Source organism: Petromyzon marinus, chromosome 9 (genome assembly GCF_048934315.1).
Source record: "Petromyzon marinus isolate PM22_M1 ecotype Great Lakes invasive population chromosome 9, UKy_Petmar_22M1.pri1.0, whole genome shotgun sequence".
Classification (NCBI taxonomy): domain Eukaryota; kingdom Metazoa; phylum Chordata; class Hyperoartia; order Petromyzontiformes; family Petromyzontidae; genus Petromyzon; species Petromyzon marinus.
This window is the reverse complement of record NC_133675.1, coordinates 9,775,829-9,796,851: the sequence shown is the minus strand read 5'-3', so window position 1 is coordinate 9,796,851 and position 21,023 is coordinate 9,775,829. Positions and strand designations below refer to the sequence as shown.

The window sequence follows — 21,023 nt, the reverse complement described above, 5'->3', positions numbered from 1 at the left end:
ACTAAGAGGGCAAAACGGATCGGGCAGATTCTTCCTTGATGCTCTTTATTAGTTTATTCGCAACACACAACGCTGCCATGCTGTACACGCTGCAGCAACATTCTTTGGTAGGTTGGCATAACCCATCCAACTATTAGCCGTGCCCTGTGCTCTGCACTTACTCGAGACGACGTCCAAAAGACAACGTTTGCTTGGCATTCCAGCCCACAACCTTGAAACGAGAGGCGTATACTGTGCGCAGCAATTGCCTATACATTATTGTCGGATACCTCTGCATAATCGCGACGGGTCTCCGGTACTGCAGCAATTTAAGGCAAACGAAAGAAAAACCGGCGATCGGAGAACGACAGCAGAACACACGTTCAGACGGATGCTCGCACGTAACATTAACTGAACATTATCGATTGCGGAACAAAAGGTCACACGCACTGCAAAGTCCACATAGCACGGGTTTTATGATCCACTCGTCACACGCTGCCGGGAATAAGCAACCAACCACAAGCGGCTGCGCAGGCACTCGATTACAATGAACAAACAAGCTGCGTATATGATTTTAATAGATATGCATTTGAGACTTAATTTTCCGATCAGAATTGTTTACTGTAGACGTCAACGTGAAAATCAATTGCAAATTCGCCACTATCATCATCATCATCATAAGCCATGATCATGCCATTCCTGGATGCAGACTGATGAGTATGGTGAAGTATGTTCACCCCCCACTGCATCCACCCCATGAGCAACACACTGAAATCAATAAAATGCGAATTATTTGCGTTAAACCTTTCCCAGCAACTGGACGCGAATTGGCTTATTGGTGCTGTTAGAGTCCTGGGTCCTGGATATGATTTGCCTTTTTAAGTCTGTTATGGTGTGCTGCACGAATTGCCAAGCCATTGTGGTGTTGCAGAACACGAACAGCCGCCGCACGTGTGCCAATAATGCAGAATTATTAAGCATTTGAGTACCGTTCACCCGAATGTATCCACACCGCAGGGCAGGTAAAAGACATGGATGTTGCTTTTTCGAGTTGCTTCGTACTTGAATAGGGTTGATGTTTTGCACGAACAATTATCAATCACCAGTATCAGAGCAGCCGGGAATCTACCCACAGTGGGATGAATGCCTCTCCGATTAGCTTCCCGCACCTCTGATTAGCACGGTTGGCTACGTACGGTGCGAAAAGAGGTTCGGCATACAACAAAACAGTCTCTCCAAACCGTCGCTTTCTCTCAGTCTTGCAAAGCGGAAATCCCATCGAGTCACTGCACGTGAGCCGATCCCGTTGCTCCATCTCCACAGGGGAGATCCTCTCGGGGAGGGTGCGCCTCGTTTGGGTGCCACTCTTGTCACGATTCCTGCAGTCACGAAAGCTTCAAATCAACTCTGTCATTAGTCTGGACCAATGTGGCCTTCATTCCGTCGAACGGACGTGTCCTTTCCAAAATGTCTCAAACGTGCGTGTGTTCTCCAATCCACGTGTTCCTTATTCCTCAGTGAAATTCCTATCAAGCGCTTCCACGTTTGGAAAAGCGGAACTTAATAATGAATGGCGCCCAAAGAACAAAGTTGTGTCATCAGCGTACATTACTTGCAATGGCATGGATTAGAAACGTAAGTCTGACCATTTGTTATCGCGCAATCATTTGAGCCTAACCCATCACGAAAGCATGAACATTGCTATACCAACTAAACAATCCACGTTGCCATAGCGACAAAAATAGCATTGTCAGTGAAAGCGCAGCCTCGTATTCCGTTCATAATAGGGGTGTAATTAATCGTAACCTCTCGCTTCCCATATTCAAATTAATTGTCACAATACTGGGTCATTTTGACCATGGTCAGATTGACTTAAAAACTCAGCGATGCCCTGGAAGAAAAAAAAAGTAACAACACAATAAGCCACATATATCCCACTGTCCAGAAAGAAGGTGAATTTGGCGCATGGAAAATGTGAATCATTAAAGTTAACGATGTGGCTCTGCCATTTAGAGATGATAGAATGAAAACTACCACAAGTTCAATGGAAAAAAAAATGTTGCCAATTTGAAGATAAATAAAAGCGGGTTATAAAGGCGTTCTAGTGCGCCACTCACTAGATTGCGTACCGTGTTGTGTCTGTCCAGGACCTGACCACGACACACGAGGGCGTTGGGTGGCCTGCACCACGTCTGGCCACCTTTGTCTCCCGAATAACGATGTTCACACACCGCACCAGGTACTCAACTGAGGCTGAGTCGACCAAGGGGAGGCCCAGGACGGGCAAACTGTTGGCCGTGAACAGGAATCGACATCGGGTAGCAGGGTTCGTAGCGCAGTGCGCGAACTGCAATACCACCTCCACCCACACGCAAACACACACAAGCGCATACATATATACAAAATACGGGTCTGTGCGCGTACACGCACGTGTGACCATGCACTATTTATACATCTGCAAGGCTGACTGAGTTACGCTCCCCGGAGTGGCAATGGAACTAAAAGGCAGACCACCATGCAATTTAGTTACTAAAATCCAGCCGCTATTTCCACGTTCACGATTGTGCGGATGTAAGTAAATGTTGCGAACAAACATGCCAAAGAAAAAAAGCCTCGTGCGTGCATGGGATTATTTTCTATGAAAATAAAATATATATCAAATAACATTAATACATGTTATATATGGGCCATTGCAATTTCAAAATGTTACTTTATTGTTTTCAAATTACTTTAAAAAACAATTTAATTTCGAAAAAAAAATTTTAGCCATCTGGTTTTTGCAAATATAATTTCCCTAGTTTTCTAAAACAAAATTAAAATGTTAAAACCTTCCACGTGTTTTTTTTTATTTTCCATACTATATTGATGGGGACATTTAAGTAACTGTAAAATGAAGATGTATAATAGAACAAAAATGTTGGCAGAGTGAAATAACAAGAGGTTCAATAACAATGTGTACTTTATTTTAAATGAGGCAACCAACTTTCAGCCGCAGTATAATGTTGTTGTTGCCGTACGTCTTTCTGTAACTTCAAGGAAGGAGCCTTTGTAATTGCAACAAATTTTTTTTTAGAGCAAAACAACGCATGGTGGTCCCTTTTTAACCTTTGAACAAATAATTCCTTTGTGGGAATCAACAACGGTGCTTTTAAAAAAAATCACAATGCAAAGTCAAGTGAAAACCTATAGCCGATTCACAAGGAGTACATTTTAAATGCTATCATTCAAAAGCAACAGAGTAAGCGGTAATTAATGTGGTTCATTCGGTCTGGACCGTCCAATTTTTTTTTTATCCCCGTATTTTTCCTAGAAACTGTCAAAGAAAATAAACAAGCAACAATAGATGAAACCTCGGAACAGGAAAGCGAATGCTTTCATAAGGTGTCTCCAGTAACAGAATACTGTAAAAACATAGCCTTTTTTTGAAACGCAATTTGCTGCACACATCAGGGAACAGCAAATGTAATTAAGAAACGCTTCGCATGCCACTTCTCAAAAAATGTAGCACTCGGGGGGGGGGGGGGGAACAAAATGCAACAAAAACCTGATCATTTCTATATGCTGTTATTGTGCTGTTTATTGCTGGCCGCTTGTGCACAGCAACTGTGATTTTTCACTTTAAATGTAGAGACAGACAAGTTCGTTTTATGGGCAGCGACATTTTTTGATTGAGTCTATTGTAGTCCGTACAGCACTAATAACAAACAAAAAAAAATCTACATCAGCCACGATACATCATGTTTACATGTGTTCAAACACTTAAGGCAAATAGACATTTTAAATCCTTAAGATTCTGGCAGAATATAAAAAAAACATTCATGCATCCAGGTCAACTAATTGGGTCATTTTATATGACGGGGAACACTGAATATGGTATTTGAAGCCAGTCCTCCTACAGGATTGGCTTCATGCACTGTAAATCGATGTAGACCAAGCATCTTGCAATAAGCCAGTTAAGCTGTCCATAAAATAAAACTAAACTATTTTATGATAATAGGGGTTTCCCCTCTTTGCTGGCAACAAAACAGGTTTTGATTTAAAGCTTTCGTGACTGCAGGGATTCATATTCTTGGTTCTTTCGGTGAAGTCACGTAGAAGGGAAACAATAAAATCATTTTGTTTTATATTTTTATTATTTTATTGTTTCCCTTCTACGTGACTTTACCGAAAGAACCAAGAATAACAAAACAGGTGTTACGATGTTGAAATAGCAAACTGAAACCTTTTACAAGGAATCATGTCTGCATTAACCACAATACTTGTGGTCAGAATGCAAACAAAAAACATAGTCTGATAATATGATGCATTGTCTTTGAAAATGATTGGTTCATACTAGAGACAGCTTCCTTTTGAGCCTCGTCTCAAACGGTGTTAGACCAGAGGACGCCATATATATATACAATATAATTACCTCTGTTTGAAAAAAACTACGTGATTTTAATTTTACCAGGTAAGGCCCACTGAGCTATATAGCTCTTTTTCAGAAGCGACCTGGCCACAAATGATAGCCCAACAAAGTTGCTTATCATGTGCAGGGAAAAACCGGAGGACCCGGAGAAAAAAAACATCCGACCACGGAGAAAACATGGAAACTCCAAATATACAGGCGTCAGGACTGGGATCGACCTCCTGTATACCAGCAAGGTAGTTAGCATCTCGCCACCGCGGCGCCCCTAAATGGCCGCGTTGCAAAGGACATTGCCACCAGATCGCCGTGTCATTTTTAAACATGGTTTCCGGCACTAATCCTCTTTGCAGTGTTACTGCCAGCAGATATTGACTTTCTGTCAATAACACTTGCCCGTTGCACATTTACCTGAATGCGATTTGATTTATATCGTGGAATAATACCGATGCAAAGTAAGGCAGCGAGCTGTACCGGTACGGCCCTTTTGTCAAATCCATTGCTGGGTAAGGGCCTCCGCATACCGTGCGGGCCGTCACAGGTTATTTGACCATACTTCACCACGCCGGTCAGTGTGGGTTGAAGGCGGTGAACACGTTGAGAGCACACAAGTACAATGCAATAATGGACGTTGCTGCAATGCCCTCTGTCACTGCTCTATGACACCCTCTGGGTGGTGGTGGTGGTGGTCACCCATTCATGCTCAACCCATGCGTAGCTTCCAAAATCTGACGGCACTGCGTGCATTCCGGGGTGATTTGGTCGCAGGCGTTCAATATGGTGTGCGGTATATTAAATATTTGATGATGCGATAAACTGATGTAACACTCAATCCGATGGAAAGCACGGCAGTTAGTAGTTGTAGATCACATACAGATGCGAACAATATTTAGCGGAGTGTAAACACGCCAAAATAAAGCTGGTGTAAAAAAATACAAAATGCTCACGCTTAAAATAAAGCTCACATTTATGTGAGCATTACACATTCAGTTTTGTCACAACTTAAAAAAAGCAAAGTTTCTGTTTGTACCTACATTAATTCAGCAACGTTCAACCCCTACAGATGCGGATATACTCAACAACACTGTTTGATAAACAATACAATCTTACAATCACTATTATTGTAATTTTTACTTTCCTATATTCTTAATTGGCTTTGTGCTTTCACTTACAGCTATGAAGTTCAATTTGACATTTCCATTTTTGCAATGTACATTATTGTCGTTTCTTCCACAGCATATTGAGGCATACATTATCGTATAAACATATACTATACTGTATATACAGAATTGAATTGGCATATAATCATGGACTTGTATTTACCCAAATTTACAATAATATACTTCTGATGATAAACCAAATAACTGTAATGCAATAAAAATGGCAATTAATCTATGGAACGTAACTAATAAACATGTATTCATGCATGCAGTTGGACCTAGACCTTCTGAATAATTTCAATCATCAACTGCACCAATCCTTTGGGACAATGAACAAGCAGCCCTGCAGCAATTACACTGCAAAATGGTTCGACGAGCTTGGGCTGTTTTCATAGCGGCGTGCCTTATTTGGAAGAGCACATTCGACACTGGTTAACATATTCCATACGCACTGTCAATTAAAATTTGCAGTATCGTTCTTAAACACTTTTGCTTACACGTAACCCTCTGGCCGTGCGGTCACGTGTTAAACTAAACGGTTTTTTTTAAATTTTATTTTACGAGGCATGGCCCACTGAGCTGTATAGCTCTTTTTCAGAAGCGACTTGGCCACAAATGATAGCTCAACGCAGTGGCTTATCAAACGTACAGGGCAAACTGGACGACCCGGAAAAGCAATCCACGCAACCACGGGGAGGATATGCAAACTCCAAACATACGGGCGTCAGGGTCGGGATCGGGATCGAACCCACAACCTCCTGTATACCAGGAGAGGTAGTTAACATCTCCTAGCCACCGTGGCGCCCAAACACACAGGCCATACACGTACATCTTCACTAAACGAATCTCGATCGTCCTTTGCCAAATCCATCACCGTATCCTCTGGATAATAAGGCGCACTGTTTTCCCCTGTATTTTACAGCAAAAGTTGGTGGTCAGTTTTGCAACCCAGTAGGTGTGTGCATGTGTGTGACCTGATTTTTTATTTAACTTTATTGGCACCAGGCACAAGACTGAGGTGCGCCTACTTTCTGGGACATTTATAATTCGCAGAATGCAGTATGTATATCTGCTTTCGATAAGAGGGTGTCAAACACATACCCATAATAATACCACCTGAAATGGAATTAGCCTTGCTGGTCAATAGCAAATACTAGTTGGATTCATAAATATTTTAAAGCCTTGCAAAGGGAATACTCCCATTACGGGCCGTTTAATACATGCCCAAAGAAGTCTTATTTAGCTCCACAAGTAAACGCATGAAATCTGTCCTTGTACCACAGGGCAAGTGTGGATGGCGGAAATAAACTGTAGCCCTTAATCATGAGCCTCAGCCCACGCACACATCTGAGCTAAGCTAATTGATCAACGTCCTATACTTGTTCAGATTGTGCCTAATAGAACCCAAACAAACATTTTACTTTTTTACCTCCCTGTAAATAGACTTATTATAGTTAATTCACCAGCAACTGTCCAGAGTTTTAGCAGCTGAGGGGAATGTCACTAACAGCGCTCGGAGTAGGGGAGCATAGCGGAGTGCCGTTTACAGTTGACAGTTTTTTTTTTAAATCCTCGCCCCCACCCTCCCACCCCAATGGCTGACTCCTCATAAACATTATCATCGTCATTTAATATTCATATCACGCCTTTCCACGCAGTACATCCGGGCATGCCCAGGGCTTCATTTCTCTCCAAATATTTCCCGGCTTGCCGGTTGACTCGAGAACATTGCACGTGACTAGTAGTAGCCACAGCCGTAGTGACAGGTACACTGGATGTGGTGCACCGGGAGCGGAAATATTGTCTGGGTCGCTGACCCGGACATGCTCGGCTGAAATTAAGCCCCGCGCACACCACTAACCGGCGCTGGCAAGGCCCCACCACCGGCATCGGCAAGCGACCAACAGAGGCACACGGGGCCAAGTCCGGGCCGAGCCGAGGGCACGAAGTGATGCCGAGGGCATCACTTCTGCCCGAGCGTAGCGGCCCTCTGGTATGGCACGAGCAACAGGTGCGGCGTCTCCTCCATGATGCGCAGCAGCAGCCCGTCCATGTACTCGTGCAGGTTGCGGATGGTGTCGTCGCGCCGTGCCAGCTCCGCCTGCTGACGAGTCACCAGCGCCACCAGCTCGGCGTGCGAGAGGCGCGAGAGCACCGCGGCGTTTGCCGCCACACCGCCGTCCTGGGGGCGCGGGAGGGGGACGCAACGAGTTGCAGCGCTTCGGGGCGAGGCTCGGTTGTGGGGGGGGTGGAGTGGGGGGGGTCAGAGCTAAGGGTTGCAACCTCTGTGGTGCACACTAAATATATATCTGTGGGGTCGTGTGCAAATGTGTTGTTTTGAATGCCATAGTATTACGGAACAGACAAAAACCAGGAATCGTCACGCCCCGTGAAGACTTACAAATTTCTCAGGATGGCTACGTCTGTGAAGGACGATTCTGGGAAAACTAAGACAGGTGGCACCGCTGAGGTCCTGGATTGGAATCTGGGTTTCAGCATTCTATGATTAATCTGGGTTCTCTCTCACGTGTAGTCAGTTTACGGTGTCAGGATGGTCACCAAAGCAAGACCGAGCTTCAGCAGAAGGTTGAATGAGAAAGTAGCCGCGTTGCTCAGGGGCAGTGGCATAGCTATCGAGCGTGCAGGTGGTGGCAACTACACTTGGGCCAGCGGGCTGGAGGTTCCCACACGCCATGCGATGAAGACTCTTTGCAACGCTTATAAAATGTATGTCCTTAGTGTGGGTGAGAAGGCCTATTGTTATCTTCTGGAGTCCTTCTCAAGACACACGGTGGAGCACCGAGAGTCCGGTGAAACTCTCTCGCACAAAATAAACATAGAAAACGTATAGCATCACGTATCCGTATATCGGTAAAGGTGCAGCCCTGCAATTGCTTGCTCATTTCACTCCACTAGGACGAGTTCTAGAAGGTCCCAGTAGAGGATTTTTGACCTACACTTCCAGTGGTTACACGTCCTAGAGGAGGTGAGTTTTCCCACACTTTACCCCACCACAAGAGACCTGCCGAGCATTTAACTCTGGCGTACCCATTTGTACTGCTGGGTGCACAGAGGTGGGGTGATTCAAGAGGATTGTCAATGGTTTCAGTTGCCGCGCCGGGAGATTGAATCAAACCGCCAACGTTAAATGCAAGTCTATTGTGCTAACCATTATACCTCGGCAATATCCCATAAGATATATATAACATTTTATATACATAAATATTGAATGTGTTTGCTGGCACTCTTGTGTCATTCACTGTGACGACTGTGGCTAACCCGAGCCTCGTTTTGTTGCACCTCCAGGCAACGTCACGAGATTAATGTCACACACCACTTCTTTGGCACGTTAACATGCGTTTACAATGAATACGCAATGTACATGTTACAGAGAGGTCTCTTTGAGTGTGTTGCTGAGCTGCAGATAACCAACCTTGTGAGTTCCAGCTGGAAAGGTTTTAACATGGTCTTCCATTTTCTTCCCACTTGCGTTCAACGGTGGCACCGAACGGGGGCTGCATTTGCAACGGAAGACAAATACGCTGGCAGCTTTATTGGCCGTCATTGCTAACATACCAAATTTAAATCGAGGTTTACAATACAACGTACAACGTATTTTTTTCCCAAATCTCTTTTTTAGGGCGCCACAGAGGAGAGAATGTTAACTATCTCGCCTGGTACGAGGTGGTGGGTTCAATCCCAGCCCTGGTGTCTGCATATTTGGAGTTTGCGTGTTCACCCCGTGGTCGTGTGGATTCTTCTTCAGGTCCTCCGGTTTTTCCCTCCACATTTAAAAACATGTTTTTAAAGTAGTATCTGGTTGCTATAAATTGATACACAAGCCACTTCGTTGAGCTCTCATTTGTGTGACCAGGTCGCTTCTGAAAAAGAGCTATATACCTCAGTGGGCCTTACCTGGTAAAATTAAAATAACGTATTTTTTTTCAAACAAGGTAAAAAAATTATCTGATGGGCAATAGTAAAACTACTGCCGAATGAAGTGGTTACACTTATGTAAAAGTTAAAGGTGCAGGCTGCAAATTACGCTAACCATGGTTAGTGAGGATTAGTGGAGAGGAGGGTGACCAGAACCGGATCGGATATCACTCACCACTGATGTTAACCGTGGCCGGGATTCAAACTCAAGTAGCCGGATCCATAGCACAATGTGATCACCACCGCACTGCTGCGATACAAATCTAAATCCTGCAGCCAATTCCTTGTTGACTTGAACAGGCAATTGCCCAAGTGCACCACCGTACACAATAAAGCAAATGTTACAACACCCTGTAACAGCTTTCACAGAGATAAGTTGTCATGACAGATATACCACTATCGATACAAGACCTAAGAATGGTAATTTAAATTAATTTGTTAATCCACTGCTGAAGGAAGGCCTCCTCATGCCGTGTCAGTTGTGAGAGTTCACCATACTTCGCTCGACTGCTCAGGTGAATGGAGGGCCAAGCCTGGTTCAGATATTACTTGCCACTGATGTTAGCTGTGGCCAGGAATCAAACTCAGGTTGGTCGGGTTTATAGCGCAGTGCATTAGCCGCTGTCCCACCACACCATCAACACAACTCTTGATGATTGTTAAATGGAAGCTTCTAATTTAATATATAAACATAACAAGAGCAACATAAACAGCAGCTATGCTAACACATTTTTGTTCCTCAACTGCAAAATGCCTGTTTTGGTAAAATACAGAAATACACCATATTTACCCTGCATGCCAATGTGAATATTAACACATAATGTATATACATACACGTTTTAAACATTTCATTATTCCATTCTCTGCGAGAGAATGTTTCAAATGTGACGCGTGAACCGCACGTTGAGACCCCACGCTGGAACCCAGCGATTTGCTGGGTTTCTTGCACACACCTGAAAATAGCTTCACTGGGTGAAAATTTTCGGGTTTGCAAACACGCTCGTGAGAAAGACCTCGTTGGCGCGCCGCTGAATGCACCAATCAGGATTGAAGGTATACCGCCTGTCTAAAACATGACCCCCTGCAGTTTGACAGTCTCAGGTAGCCACGGAACGATCTGTTACCGAAGCGGTCGGATGCATATTTACAATTCTGGGTCATGATTAAAAAAAAAAACATCGTTCGTCTCGTGTCTACTCTCCCCATACGCATTATTTAGCTTATGATTTTCGCGTCTTTTTATTGTTTTTTGCAGTCGTGTTTGCACCAGATTATCCTAAAAGCATCGTTGTAGCATTTGCATAAATATAAAATCCAAATAATTCAGTTCATCACTTGGTGATGCTGCGTTGGCAGTGGCGCGCAAGCACGGATATCTAAAAACTCAAACACATTCATCAATTAGACTGTGGCCTTAAAAAGAACAAGTATATAACAGGTGACATTTTGGGCAATGGCCCTTGTTCATATCACTTCTCAATTTGAATATAATGACCGACACATCATTTGATGCATTGCATCATGAACCAAACAACCGAGATGTCGTTAAATATCCAGCCCAAAGACCTCTTGCTGCTGACAAAACATCTTCTTGGAACATATTTTACATCGTAGATTTATTGTTCCTGCATCAAGGAATGCTTCCAACTATAAACTCCAAACACTGGGCCGGTTTTGACATTTTTGAGCCTACTACTATCAGCTAAATGCTACTGAACTCTGTGTACAAACGTATGCGCTTAACAGGGCCCCATAGCTTAAATGGAGTGCTCTTGTGGCCTATTTGTGCCAGTGTCGTCCAAATTTGCCGAATAAAAAAAAATCCATAAATTATCCAAACGGGAAAACACATAACAATCAATAGCCCCTAATGCAAAACTGCCACAGACTATGTTTGGGAAACATGTCTTTGTCACAGTCTTGCGCTATAATAATAGCACAAATACCAAGTGTACGAATGATTGTATTTGAATAACAGATGGCAACCCAGAAGCTATTTGTCCAAGAAAAGCCTGACTGCTGACGAGTCCAAAAATGTCAAAACCGGCCCAGTGTTTGTGTGCTGAAAAAAAAATCTGCTGTGTGGACTTGTTTGCGACAATGCAATAGGTCGATGGTATAAAATAATTGTATTCATATGTGTAGACAGTATAGAGGTCTGCTTATATACACTCACACTAATCTCTGTGTTTAACTCCCGACCCAAGTCCCTGTCCTGTTACGCGTCCATCAAAAAAGTGCTGTGGTCAGGCTCACCTGATTCCAGCATCACAGCCCTGCGGCTCCGAGCAGCCTGGCCGTGTCTCCGAGGCTGAAACCAGTGGGGAAGAGGAGGATGGAGGGCCCTTTTCCCTTCGGCTGTGCCAACCCACATCACCGGATGGACCAAACTCGCGAGCCGCCGTAAAGGGCATCACGGGACGACCAACTGGGGCAGGAACAGAGTCATGCGCGATGGGGTGGCGGGTGCAGGGCTCAGCAAGCGCAGGCACAGAGCCAGGGGAGGGGGGCGGTGCGAAGGAGGAGGTCACCCGAGACACTGTGTCTACGCTGTGTTGCCTTTTGGACGTCGACTGCAACGCCGCGTCCCTTTCGGTCGCACCGGCAACGCCCGGTGGAGGCTCTTCACTGCTGACGTCCGCGGGTGTTGCTGACGAGCTGGCCTTATCAATTTTTTCCAAGTTATTAATGGGCTTGAAAGTGTCTGGCGAAAATGTTTTGCTACCCGCTCCGTCGGTGGGAGAAAAGGCAGAGAAGCCAGAAGGCACACGAGTCTTCCCTGAAAGTGCTTCATTGTCCATCTTCCCTGAGCCCTTACTTTCCAAATTAGTAGCCTTTGTATTGAAGGTGCGACCAAGCAAACCATCGTCAGACATTCCTTCATGCAGAGAACTGGGGTTATCGTCCTTCCTCGGCTGCTTCAGGGTCGAAACGTCCAACTCATCAGCAAGAGAACTGCCTTTTGTAGTGTCTGACAGTGATTCCTCACTCTTCCTCGTGGCTTGCGCGTGCTTGGCCTCCAACCACTCGGCCAGAGTGGAGGACGGCTGGGAGAGCGTAGACCCGCTCCGAGAACCTTCTTCATTCTTTTTGGAAGCAATGTCCCTTGGTTGAGAACTATACTTCTGCGCAGGCCGAGTGGTGACCTCTATGTTTAAAATGCATGGCTGCGTGTCCGAGTCTTTCACCGGTAACTCTGCACCCCGCTCGGGGAAGCCCGACGCTGTGCGTGAAGAGCCTGCGCCTCGCGCACCGCTACGGTTCGTGTCGGTTGAAGCCTCTTCGGGCGATTTTGGCTGAAACTGCGAAGGGGCTGTGCGGCGAGAACCTTTCTCAAAGTCCTCCTCGGCGACTGAGAGTTGTAAATAAGGCGGCGAAGTGTCAGCCGCGTCCGAGCGTAACGTAGACGCGCTGTAAAAATGAGGCCTGTATAACTGGCTTTTGACAGGATAATACGAGGTTTCGTCCTGGTCCAAGTAGTTCATTTTTAACGACGACTCTAGGTCGGCGCCCTCAACTTCACTGTACATTTTAGTGGTTGACTTATCCAAGAGATTTGGCTGAAGTCCCGGCGTTATGTTCGTACTTGCAGTGGCGTCTACCAGTTGGGCAGGAGTTTTCTCCTGTTGTACAGGCACATCTTGAGTAGGCTGTTCCTCAGAACAGGACTTGCCTGTCCCACTCCTTTGTTGGTCATTCTCCTCAACACCCTGCAGGAAAAGCGGTGACCTTATAGGGGAAGAAACCTTTCCTTTGCCCAGTATTAAATCTGAAAATGACTGCATCTGTGTTTTTTGGTGAATAGGATCGTCTTGGCGAGCAGTTTGTGTGAGCACCACAGCATCAGCTTTCTGAGGTGGCCCAACATTTTCCTGTTTTTCAATCCTCCCCATTGTTGGCATTGGCCTCAGACGGGCACTTTGTGGAGGTCCTGTGGCCTGCATCTGAGATGAACCTGGAGAGATATGCTGAGTGATCAGGTTATCAACTTTGCCAGTCTCTAAATCACTCAATTTCACAGAATCCTCCTTCGATCCTGTCATAAAATCTTTGCCTCCTTCATGTTCGATGTCCTTCTTGTGAGCGGAAGATTTCTCATTCTCAAGTCCACGTGTCCTGGCTTCGTCATTGTTGGGAGCACGTTCAGCAACGTCACCCTCTCTCGCTACCGTCGATGTCTGCGACGCCTGAGCTTCCGTGCCCTCGCACAGAACATCCAGGAACGGGTTAAAGGAATGGCTGCTCAGGAAAGGGTTTTTAGCAGAGGACGGGAAAAAGAAGGGGTTGGAGGATTTGGTGGAAACCTTCTCCGGTGAGGAGGGCGGTGGCGGTGGCGACACCAGATCGTCCCGAGCGAAGGCCGCCGCCGCATTCGACAAATTGTTTTCCCGTACGGGACTCCCGGGTGCGATCACGGCGCGGTTCTCGGCGTGTGGAGAAGGCCGCGGCGCCGGCCTAGGTGCAGGGGGGGATTTGGGAAACTCGGCAGCGTCGGTGAACGACAGCAGCGACGCGGGCGTGGGAGGAGACTGCGACAGAATGGAAGGGGGTGTGCTGGGAAGGTGTAAGATTATGGACATGGGGCTGGAGGGAGAGGTGGGGGAGTGCACGGGTGCTAGTGGGGGGCACAGAGGGAAAGGCACAGCGGGTGCAGCTGCCGCAGCGAGGGGCGAGTTATCAGACATGGAAGGGCTTTGTGGGAGGTTTGTGGTTTCGACCTCGGGAGACACGTCCAGTCTGTGGGGGAGACACAAAACAAGGGACAGAAGGAATACAAATCGTTTTACCCTCTTACCCGTCTCCAGCCACGGCGCTCCGTTATTGTGAGACGCAGCAGGGTTAAAAATTATGCAACGATTCACTCTGCCCCCCCCCCCCACCCCGCCTTCTCTATCACCAGCAGCAGTTTGATGAAACATCACAATTTGGGGTCATGAATCGATTTAAGATCAATTATTTTCGTGTAATTCTTACCGTCTCAGTGATATCCACTACGTGTAGCTATATGTGAGATTAGTGAGCATAAGAGATGGTGAATTGATGCATCGTTGTATGCCAAGTGGAATGTATGACAAATACGAGTTAAGTCGCGCGTATCCATAAAGTGTTCACAGACGGTGAACGTTTTGATAATTTTAGCTTAAATTAGTATTACGTGAGCTGAAGGCACCGGTTAATGATATTTGTTCAGCTGAGCATCTGGACGAGCCATTATCAAAGCGTGCTTATTCTTCTTAAAGGAAGACGTGGGAGCTTTTTCCCTCGAGACAATTTTGTTCTCAATTACCAGGTTTCCAATGTACTGTCATCTAAAAAAGTACCATTAATCCCCCCAAAAAAACAATAGAATGATTAACAATGTATATTGTCCATCCCAAAAAAGTGTACCCACTCACAAACGGGCTAAAAATGTGAAGAGTTTGTCTTTTAAATTTTGCTGAAAAAATTAATTTACGACAGTTAATGCGTTTTAAGAAAAATAATGTACATGTGACTCCATCAAATCACAGTTATAATCAGGAAAAAAAATACCGTAAAATCATAGATCAGAGGACGTGGCTCTAGTTTCTGCCGTATATAAAAAGCATTTCAATTTTGGAAAACAATTTATTTTGGTGATTCTGCTATGTTAACAGTGGTGCACAAGCACATGTACCAAACGATTCAACGCCTTCGTCAATAACACTGTGGTCTCAAAAGGAAAAACATATAATAGGTGAAATTAATGGCATTGGTTGTCAGCACAGACGATTTACAGCACGCAAATCATTTATATTGCGATACAGTAAATAGATTACGTGCTGTGGAAACGTCGCCAACACACACATGTGCTGAACTAGTAACACACTGACATGTTTTGTTTACATGAAAAACGTTACTAATTGGCTGTGTCGGGTGGTGGTGGGTTTAACGACACATTTATATATTTACACGACCTAACCCAAAAAACCTCCATTATAGATAATATTGGTGTTAACTCTTTGGTTCTTTCGGTAAAGTCACGTAGAAAGAAAATAAATTACATAATAGAATACGACGTTTCGATTGCAACACAAGCAACCGTCATCAGGTAGAACTAAATTTGAGAGAGAGACAAAACACAGACACGGAGACACACACAGACAGACACACAAGCAGAGAGAGACAACACAGACACAGAGAGAGAGAGACAACATCGACTCGGAGACACACAGACACAGAAGCAGAGAGAGACAACACAGAGACACAGAGAGAGACATCGACACGGAGACACACAGACAGACACACAAGCAGAGAGAGACAACACAGAGACACACAGAGAGACAACATCGACACGGAGACACACAGACAGACACAGAAGCAGAGAGAGACACACAACATAGACACACAGACCCAATGTGTTAAATCGCCTATTCTACGTTTCCTTTTAAGGCAATACGTTGCGCAACATATTAGAATGCAAGTTTAATAAGCCGCCTTGCTTCTCACTCCCGCTCGTCACTGAGAACCTATTGCAATGTTAGTAATAAGTAATATTTAAAAAAAAACTTGTTTTAATACACGCTTCAATGAAATGTACCCTACTAGTAATGGAAGAACTCCACGACTCCAGGAAGTGGCCCGAAGCTTGCCATAACGTAAGGGGACCGTGGTCAATTACAGCCAACGTCAGTTGAGCGTGGACAATTAGACCCAAGCCGAAACATAACATATAAAAAATAATGATAGAATATAGTATTGTCATGAGGATGACATAAGTATACCAAGTTTGCAGTCGATACCATATTGGGAAGTGGGTAAAAATTGAGTTACAAGATTTGAGGATACAACAGACGGTGATTCATATTCTTGGTTCTTTCGGTAAAGTCACGTAGAAGGGAAACAATAAAATAATAAAAATATAAAACAAAATTCTCACGACGTTTCGACTGCAACACAAGCAATCATCATCAGGTGTGAAAACCACAACAAGAAAATTTGATAAAAGTGGCGTTTTTTTTTTACGTTAGCACCACGGAGAGATATTTGACAGTTTATTCAGATGGACGAGTCGATCTATGTTCGGAAAAGAGGAGGGGTGAGACGAAAAATAATGGATGCGGTCTGAAAGCCACCTTAAGCGTAATCAATCAAGACCCGAAATGGTTTATCAAATCCTTCCAATGAATACTAAGCCAGAATCCATCTTCTCGGTTGAAATTGTCTCTGTGTTTGTATATGTGGATAGCCTCATGAACGAATCTCTCATGGTAGCCAGATGGCTTGGAAAGAACCTCTGTCTTGGAGAAGTCAATGTCATGTGAACCTACTGAATTATAACAGTGATCTGCCACGGCCGAGGTGTTGGTCCTACCATGTTTCAGGTCTGCTATGTGTTCACGAATGCGGTCCGAGACATGTCGTTTGGTTTCTCCTATGTAACTACTACCACAGAGGCAACTTAGTTTGTAGATGCCAGGGTACTGTATGTCCGGAATCACATCTTTTACAGATGGAACCAGATCACGGATTTTATGTAATGTGTTGAATTGGACCTGGATCTTGTGTTTATTCAAGATTTTGGAGATCTTTTTGTGATCCCCGCAATGTAGGATAAAGTTATGGTTTTGAAAGGCTCCTCAAGAGGGTCCTTCTTCATGGTTGGAGCGATATCTTTGCGGATTGTGTAGTCGGAATAACCATTAGCCTTAAGAGCTTGGTGTATGTGCTTGAGTTTACTGGCTATATGTTCCTGGTCGGATATGCATTGGGCTCTATGGTGCAGAGTCTTGACGAGGGAATTCTTCTGGGATGGATGGTGGTGGGAATCCAGTTTCAGGTAAGCATCCTTATGGGTAGCTTTCCTGTAGACATGTCTCGGACTGCATTCGTGAACACAAAGCAGACCTGAAACACGGTAGGACCAACACCTCGGCCGCGGCAGATCGCTGTTATAATTCAGTAGGTTCACATGACATTGACTTCTCCAAGACAGAGGTTATTTGCAAGCCATCTTACTACCATGAGAGATTCGTTCATGAGGCTATCCACATATACAAACACAGAGAAAATTTCAACCGAGAAGATGGATTCTGGTTTAGCAATCATTGGAAGGATTTGATAAACCATTTCGGGTCTTAATTGATTTATCACGCTTAAGGTGGCTTTCAGACCGCATCCATTATTTTTCGTCTCCCCCCTCCTCTTTTCCGAACATAGATGGACTCGTCCATCTGATCAAACTGTCAAATTTCTCTCCGTGGTGCTAACGTTAAAAATAATTGCCACTTTTTTCAAATTTTCTTGTTGTGGTTTTCACACCTGATGATGATTGCTTGTGTTGCAGTCGAAACGTCGTGAGAATTTTATTGTTTAATATTTTTATTATTTTATTGTTTCCCTTCTACGTGACTTTACCGAAAGAACCAAGAATATGAATCCCTGCAGTCACGAAAGCTTTAAATCAAAACAGACAGTGAGTTAATAAAAAGTGCGTAATAAAAAAAGCGTGTAGTAAAAAAAGTGTAATAAAAAAAGCATGTAATAAAAGCAAGCGGACCCGAAGCGAACGTACTCTCTCATTTGTGAGTAGGTGACGGTATGTGGGGCTGTCGCAGCTATTTGTATTGGTGAAAGTCAAGCAGTGATGTTATCATATTTATTTTTACAAGTGTTATAAATATCATGCAGTATAGTACAGTGCACCTCACGGTTGCCAGTTTTAAATGTGCCACATTGTGCAGGCGAATCTCTTGCATAAATGGTTGAACGTCCGCATGCTACCAAGTAATAACGAAAGTAATCGAGGGCCCTTCGCCTATCCACTGCTGGGTGAAGGCCTCCCCATAATGCACCATCGGTCATGTGGGGTAGTTGGCCATATGTTATCAAGCACATTTCGGTAAAGAGCAATTTCAAGGTTAATTGGCACACTTAAATACTGTATAATAAAATAACTTGCGTAAAACGAATCAAATCTTTGTTAAAGACTGAAGCAATGAACGTTACAATAATAATTAAAAAAAACTAATGATATTTTATACATTTTTCCAATTCACTGCCGTGGCCAGTCACCGTCGCAGTTTTATCACACCTCACCATACTGGCCAGTGTGGGTTAACCATAATAATAAACTACATTTATATTGCACCTTTTTACAAGGTACTCAAGTAGCTTTACATCACACACATAAACACATAAATAATAGAGCACTTACCAAGGGAGGGGGGGTGGGGGAACAAACAAAAAAATATAGAAGCTAATTTATAGGACCGAACGCAAGAGAAAATGCACGCGTCTTGAGGCGTGAGGTTTAAGCACCACCGCCGTTGTCTCTGAATCACGAACAACACTGGGCAAGAGCCCTCCCCTTACGGGCAGCAGTGCAGCACAAGGCACGAGCAAACCAATGTGCAACACCACATCACGGGTGAATGCACAAGGCCACTGGACCACTGAAGAACAAAGTTTTCGGGATGGCCACACATACTGGGGTGAGTAAATCTGTCCACTTTCGAGAGCCTCATTTGTCAGAAGGAAAATCTTGGGACTACAACTCTGGATTTTATAGGAAGCCAGCGAAGAGATGCCAAGAGCGGACGGATATGTTCGCATGTCCGGGACTCTTTGATACAATTCTGGTAGCCGAGTAGAGGACGTATTGCAATTTAGGACTGAGGCAGAGGCACCAAACAGAGAGCACTGCATAATCGGTTTTTTTTGTTATTATTCTGTTATTATTTTTATTATTTTATCTCCATTCTACGTGACTTGACCGAAAGAACCCAGAAGATGAATCCCTGCAGTCACCAAAAGCTTTAAATCGAAAATTAAAGTTTTTTTCTGGGTTAAATTGTGTAAATATAAATGTGTTGTTCAACCTGCCACCACCAATCACAGCCAATTAAAGAGTAAACCCACAACATTTACAATTCGAGTACGACGTTTTGCCGGTAATTACAACCAGCCTCGTCGGGCGACAAGCCAGAGTTGTGGAGAAATCCTCATGTTTCGTCAAATTTACGCTTAAGCGATCTAACCCAAAAAAAAAAACCTCTACTACGAATAATATTGGTCTCAAAAGCCGGAATGTTACACAGACAGCACTGCAATGATCGATCCTTGAAAACACAAAGGCGTGGTGGATCAGACCGTCGGCATCAGAAGCGGACGAGTAGGGTCTCGGACGAGCGATGTTTCTGAGGTGTAAGAAAGCTGCTTCAAGTGGTGTTTTTTTTTTAACATGAGGCTTGAATGACAGCGGCCGAGCCGAAGACAACACCCGGATTTTTTTGTCTACAACGCCAAGTGGAGAAACAAACGTAGGGTCATCGACAGTGGCACGACCATTGCGTTAAGAGCCCAAAGGCACACACACGCGAGTTGTCGCACTGTTGAACTGTAAGAAATTAAGACTGAAAACAATCTTTGATATCGCCAAAGCACAGCGTCAAAGACGATATCAAACTTTGATGAAATATTAATGTTTGAGTGTCATTCACGCACCAATGGTGTTTAATACCGCTGGTCAAGAAGGAAGATTGTAAAGAGGGTGTCCAGGATTGGTTTAAATATTACGCGGCAGTCCTCGACTTACGAACGGCTTACGTTCCTGAGACCCGTTCGTAAGTCGATTTTTTTCCTATCTCGGAACTCAATATTTAATTGTACATACGGTCAGTGTTATAAAATGTGTTATGGTTCAACAAAAGAGGGAAAACACTGTTAAGCTCATAAATAAGAAGAAAGATTCACATTTGCATAAATTAAAGAAGCATGAAATTTAAAATATATATACTTTATTTTCACTTGCATTGAGCCCTGATGCTGGCTTGCTTGTCAGAATGGGCGTTTCTAGGATGCTGGGACTCATTACATCTCGTGAAGGATCCCTCCGCCGAACAACATAGGTCCGCAGTTGGGTTCGTTGGTACGACCGAACGTTCGCCAGTCGGTTGGTTAAATGGCATCTTGAATAACACCTCAGAGCGGTTCGTTCGTAAGTGCGGCTGTTCGTAAGTTGGACATTCATATCTCGGGGGTGGGGAGAGGACTGCCTTGTACTGATGTGAGCTGTGGTCATAAATCAACGTCAGGTGGCCAGGTCCAGAGCGCAGTGTTGCTGACCACTGCTAATACCTCAATTAGCGCCACAAAAAACACACACACACAACATCGTTCCCTGCAATAACATACATATTTAGCATCGTACATACTATATAGTCCTGTATATACAGAATCTTGATTTAGACTGGAGGAATCCGATGAGTGATGAAGCTCTCTTTTAAAGATGTAAAAGAGGTCAAGTTGTACCGTATAAGCTGCAGTACATTAGGTATACATTCGCCTGTACTGCATTGACATTTTAATTACTTTAAATACAAGCAAAAACATAGCATTAAAATAGCATACGACTACATTTTAGAACCGTTATATTCCCAATTTTGTGTTCCAAGTTTGACAGAGGTTGCCTAACCCAAGCCAGAGTACTGTGCCGCATATGGAAACAATTTTGTTCCAAAGTAAGGCCATACATATCGCACAGCGATCGTGTTACAGAGCACTCTAAAGAAGAAAAGCATTCG

General features: G+C 44.3%; 1 protein-coding gene across 2 annotated transcripts in view; it reads right to left on the bottom strand.

Annotated features, from left to right (window-relative positions):
* Nucleotides 1-19: 19 nt before the first annotated feature.
* LOC116940564 (rab11 family-interacting protein 1-like) overlaps nt 20-21,023 on the bottom strand; it is a 41,026-nt gene continuing 20,022 nt past the window's right edge. The window contains exons 4-6 of one of the 2 annotated variants that reach the window (XM_032950533.2): nt 11,737-14,217; nt 8,978-9,059; nt 20-7,726 (exon numbers count right to left, since the gene is read on the bottom strand). In XM_032950533.2, coding sequence (XP_032806424.2) covers nt 7,508-7,726; nt 8,978-9,059; nt 11,737-14,217 — 2,782 coding nt within the window. In that variant the 3' untranslated portion in view covers nt 20-7,507. The remainder of the gene's footprint in view (nt 7,727-8,977; nt 9,060-11,736; nt 14,218-21,023) is intronic. The other variant, XM_076065889.1, reaches the window with a different exon arrangement.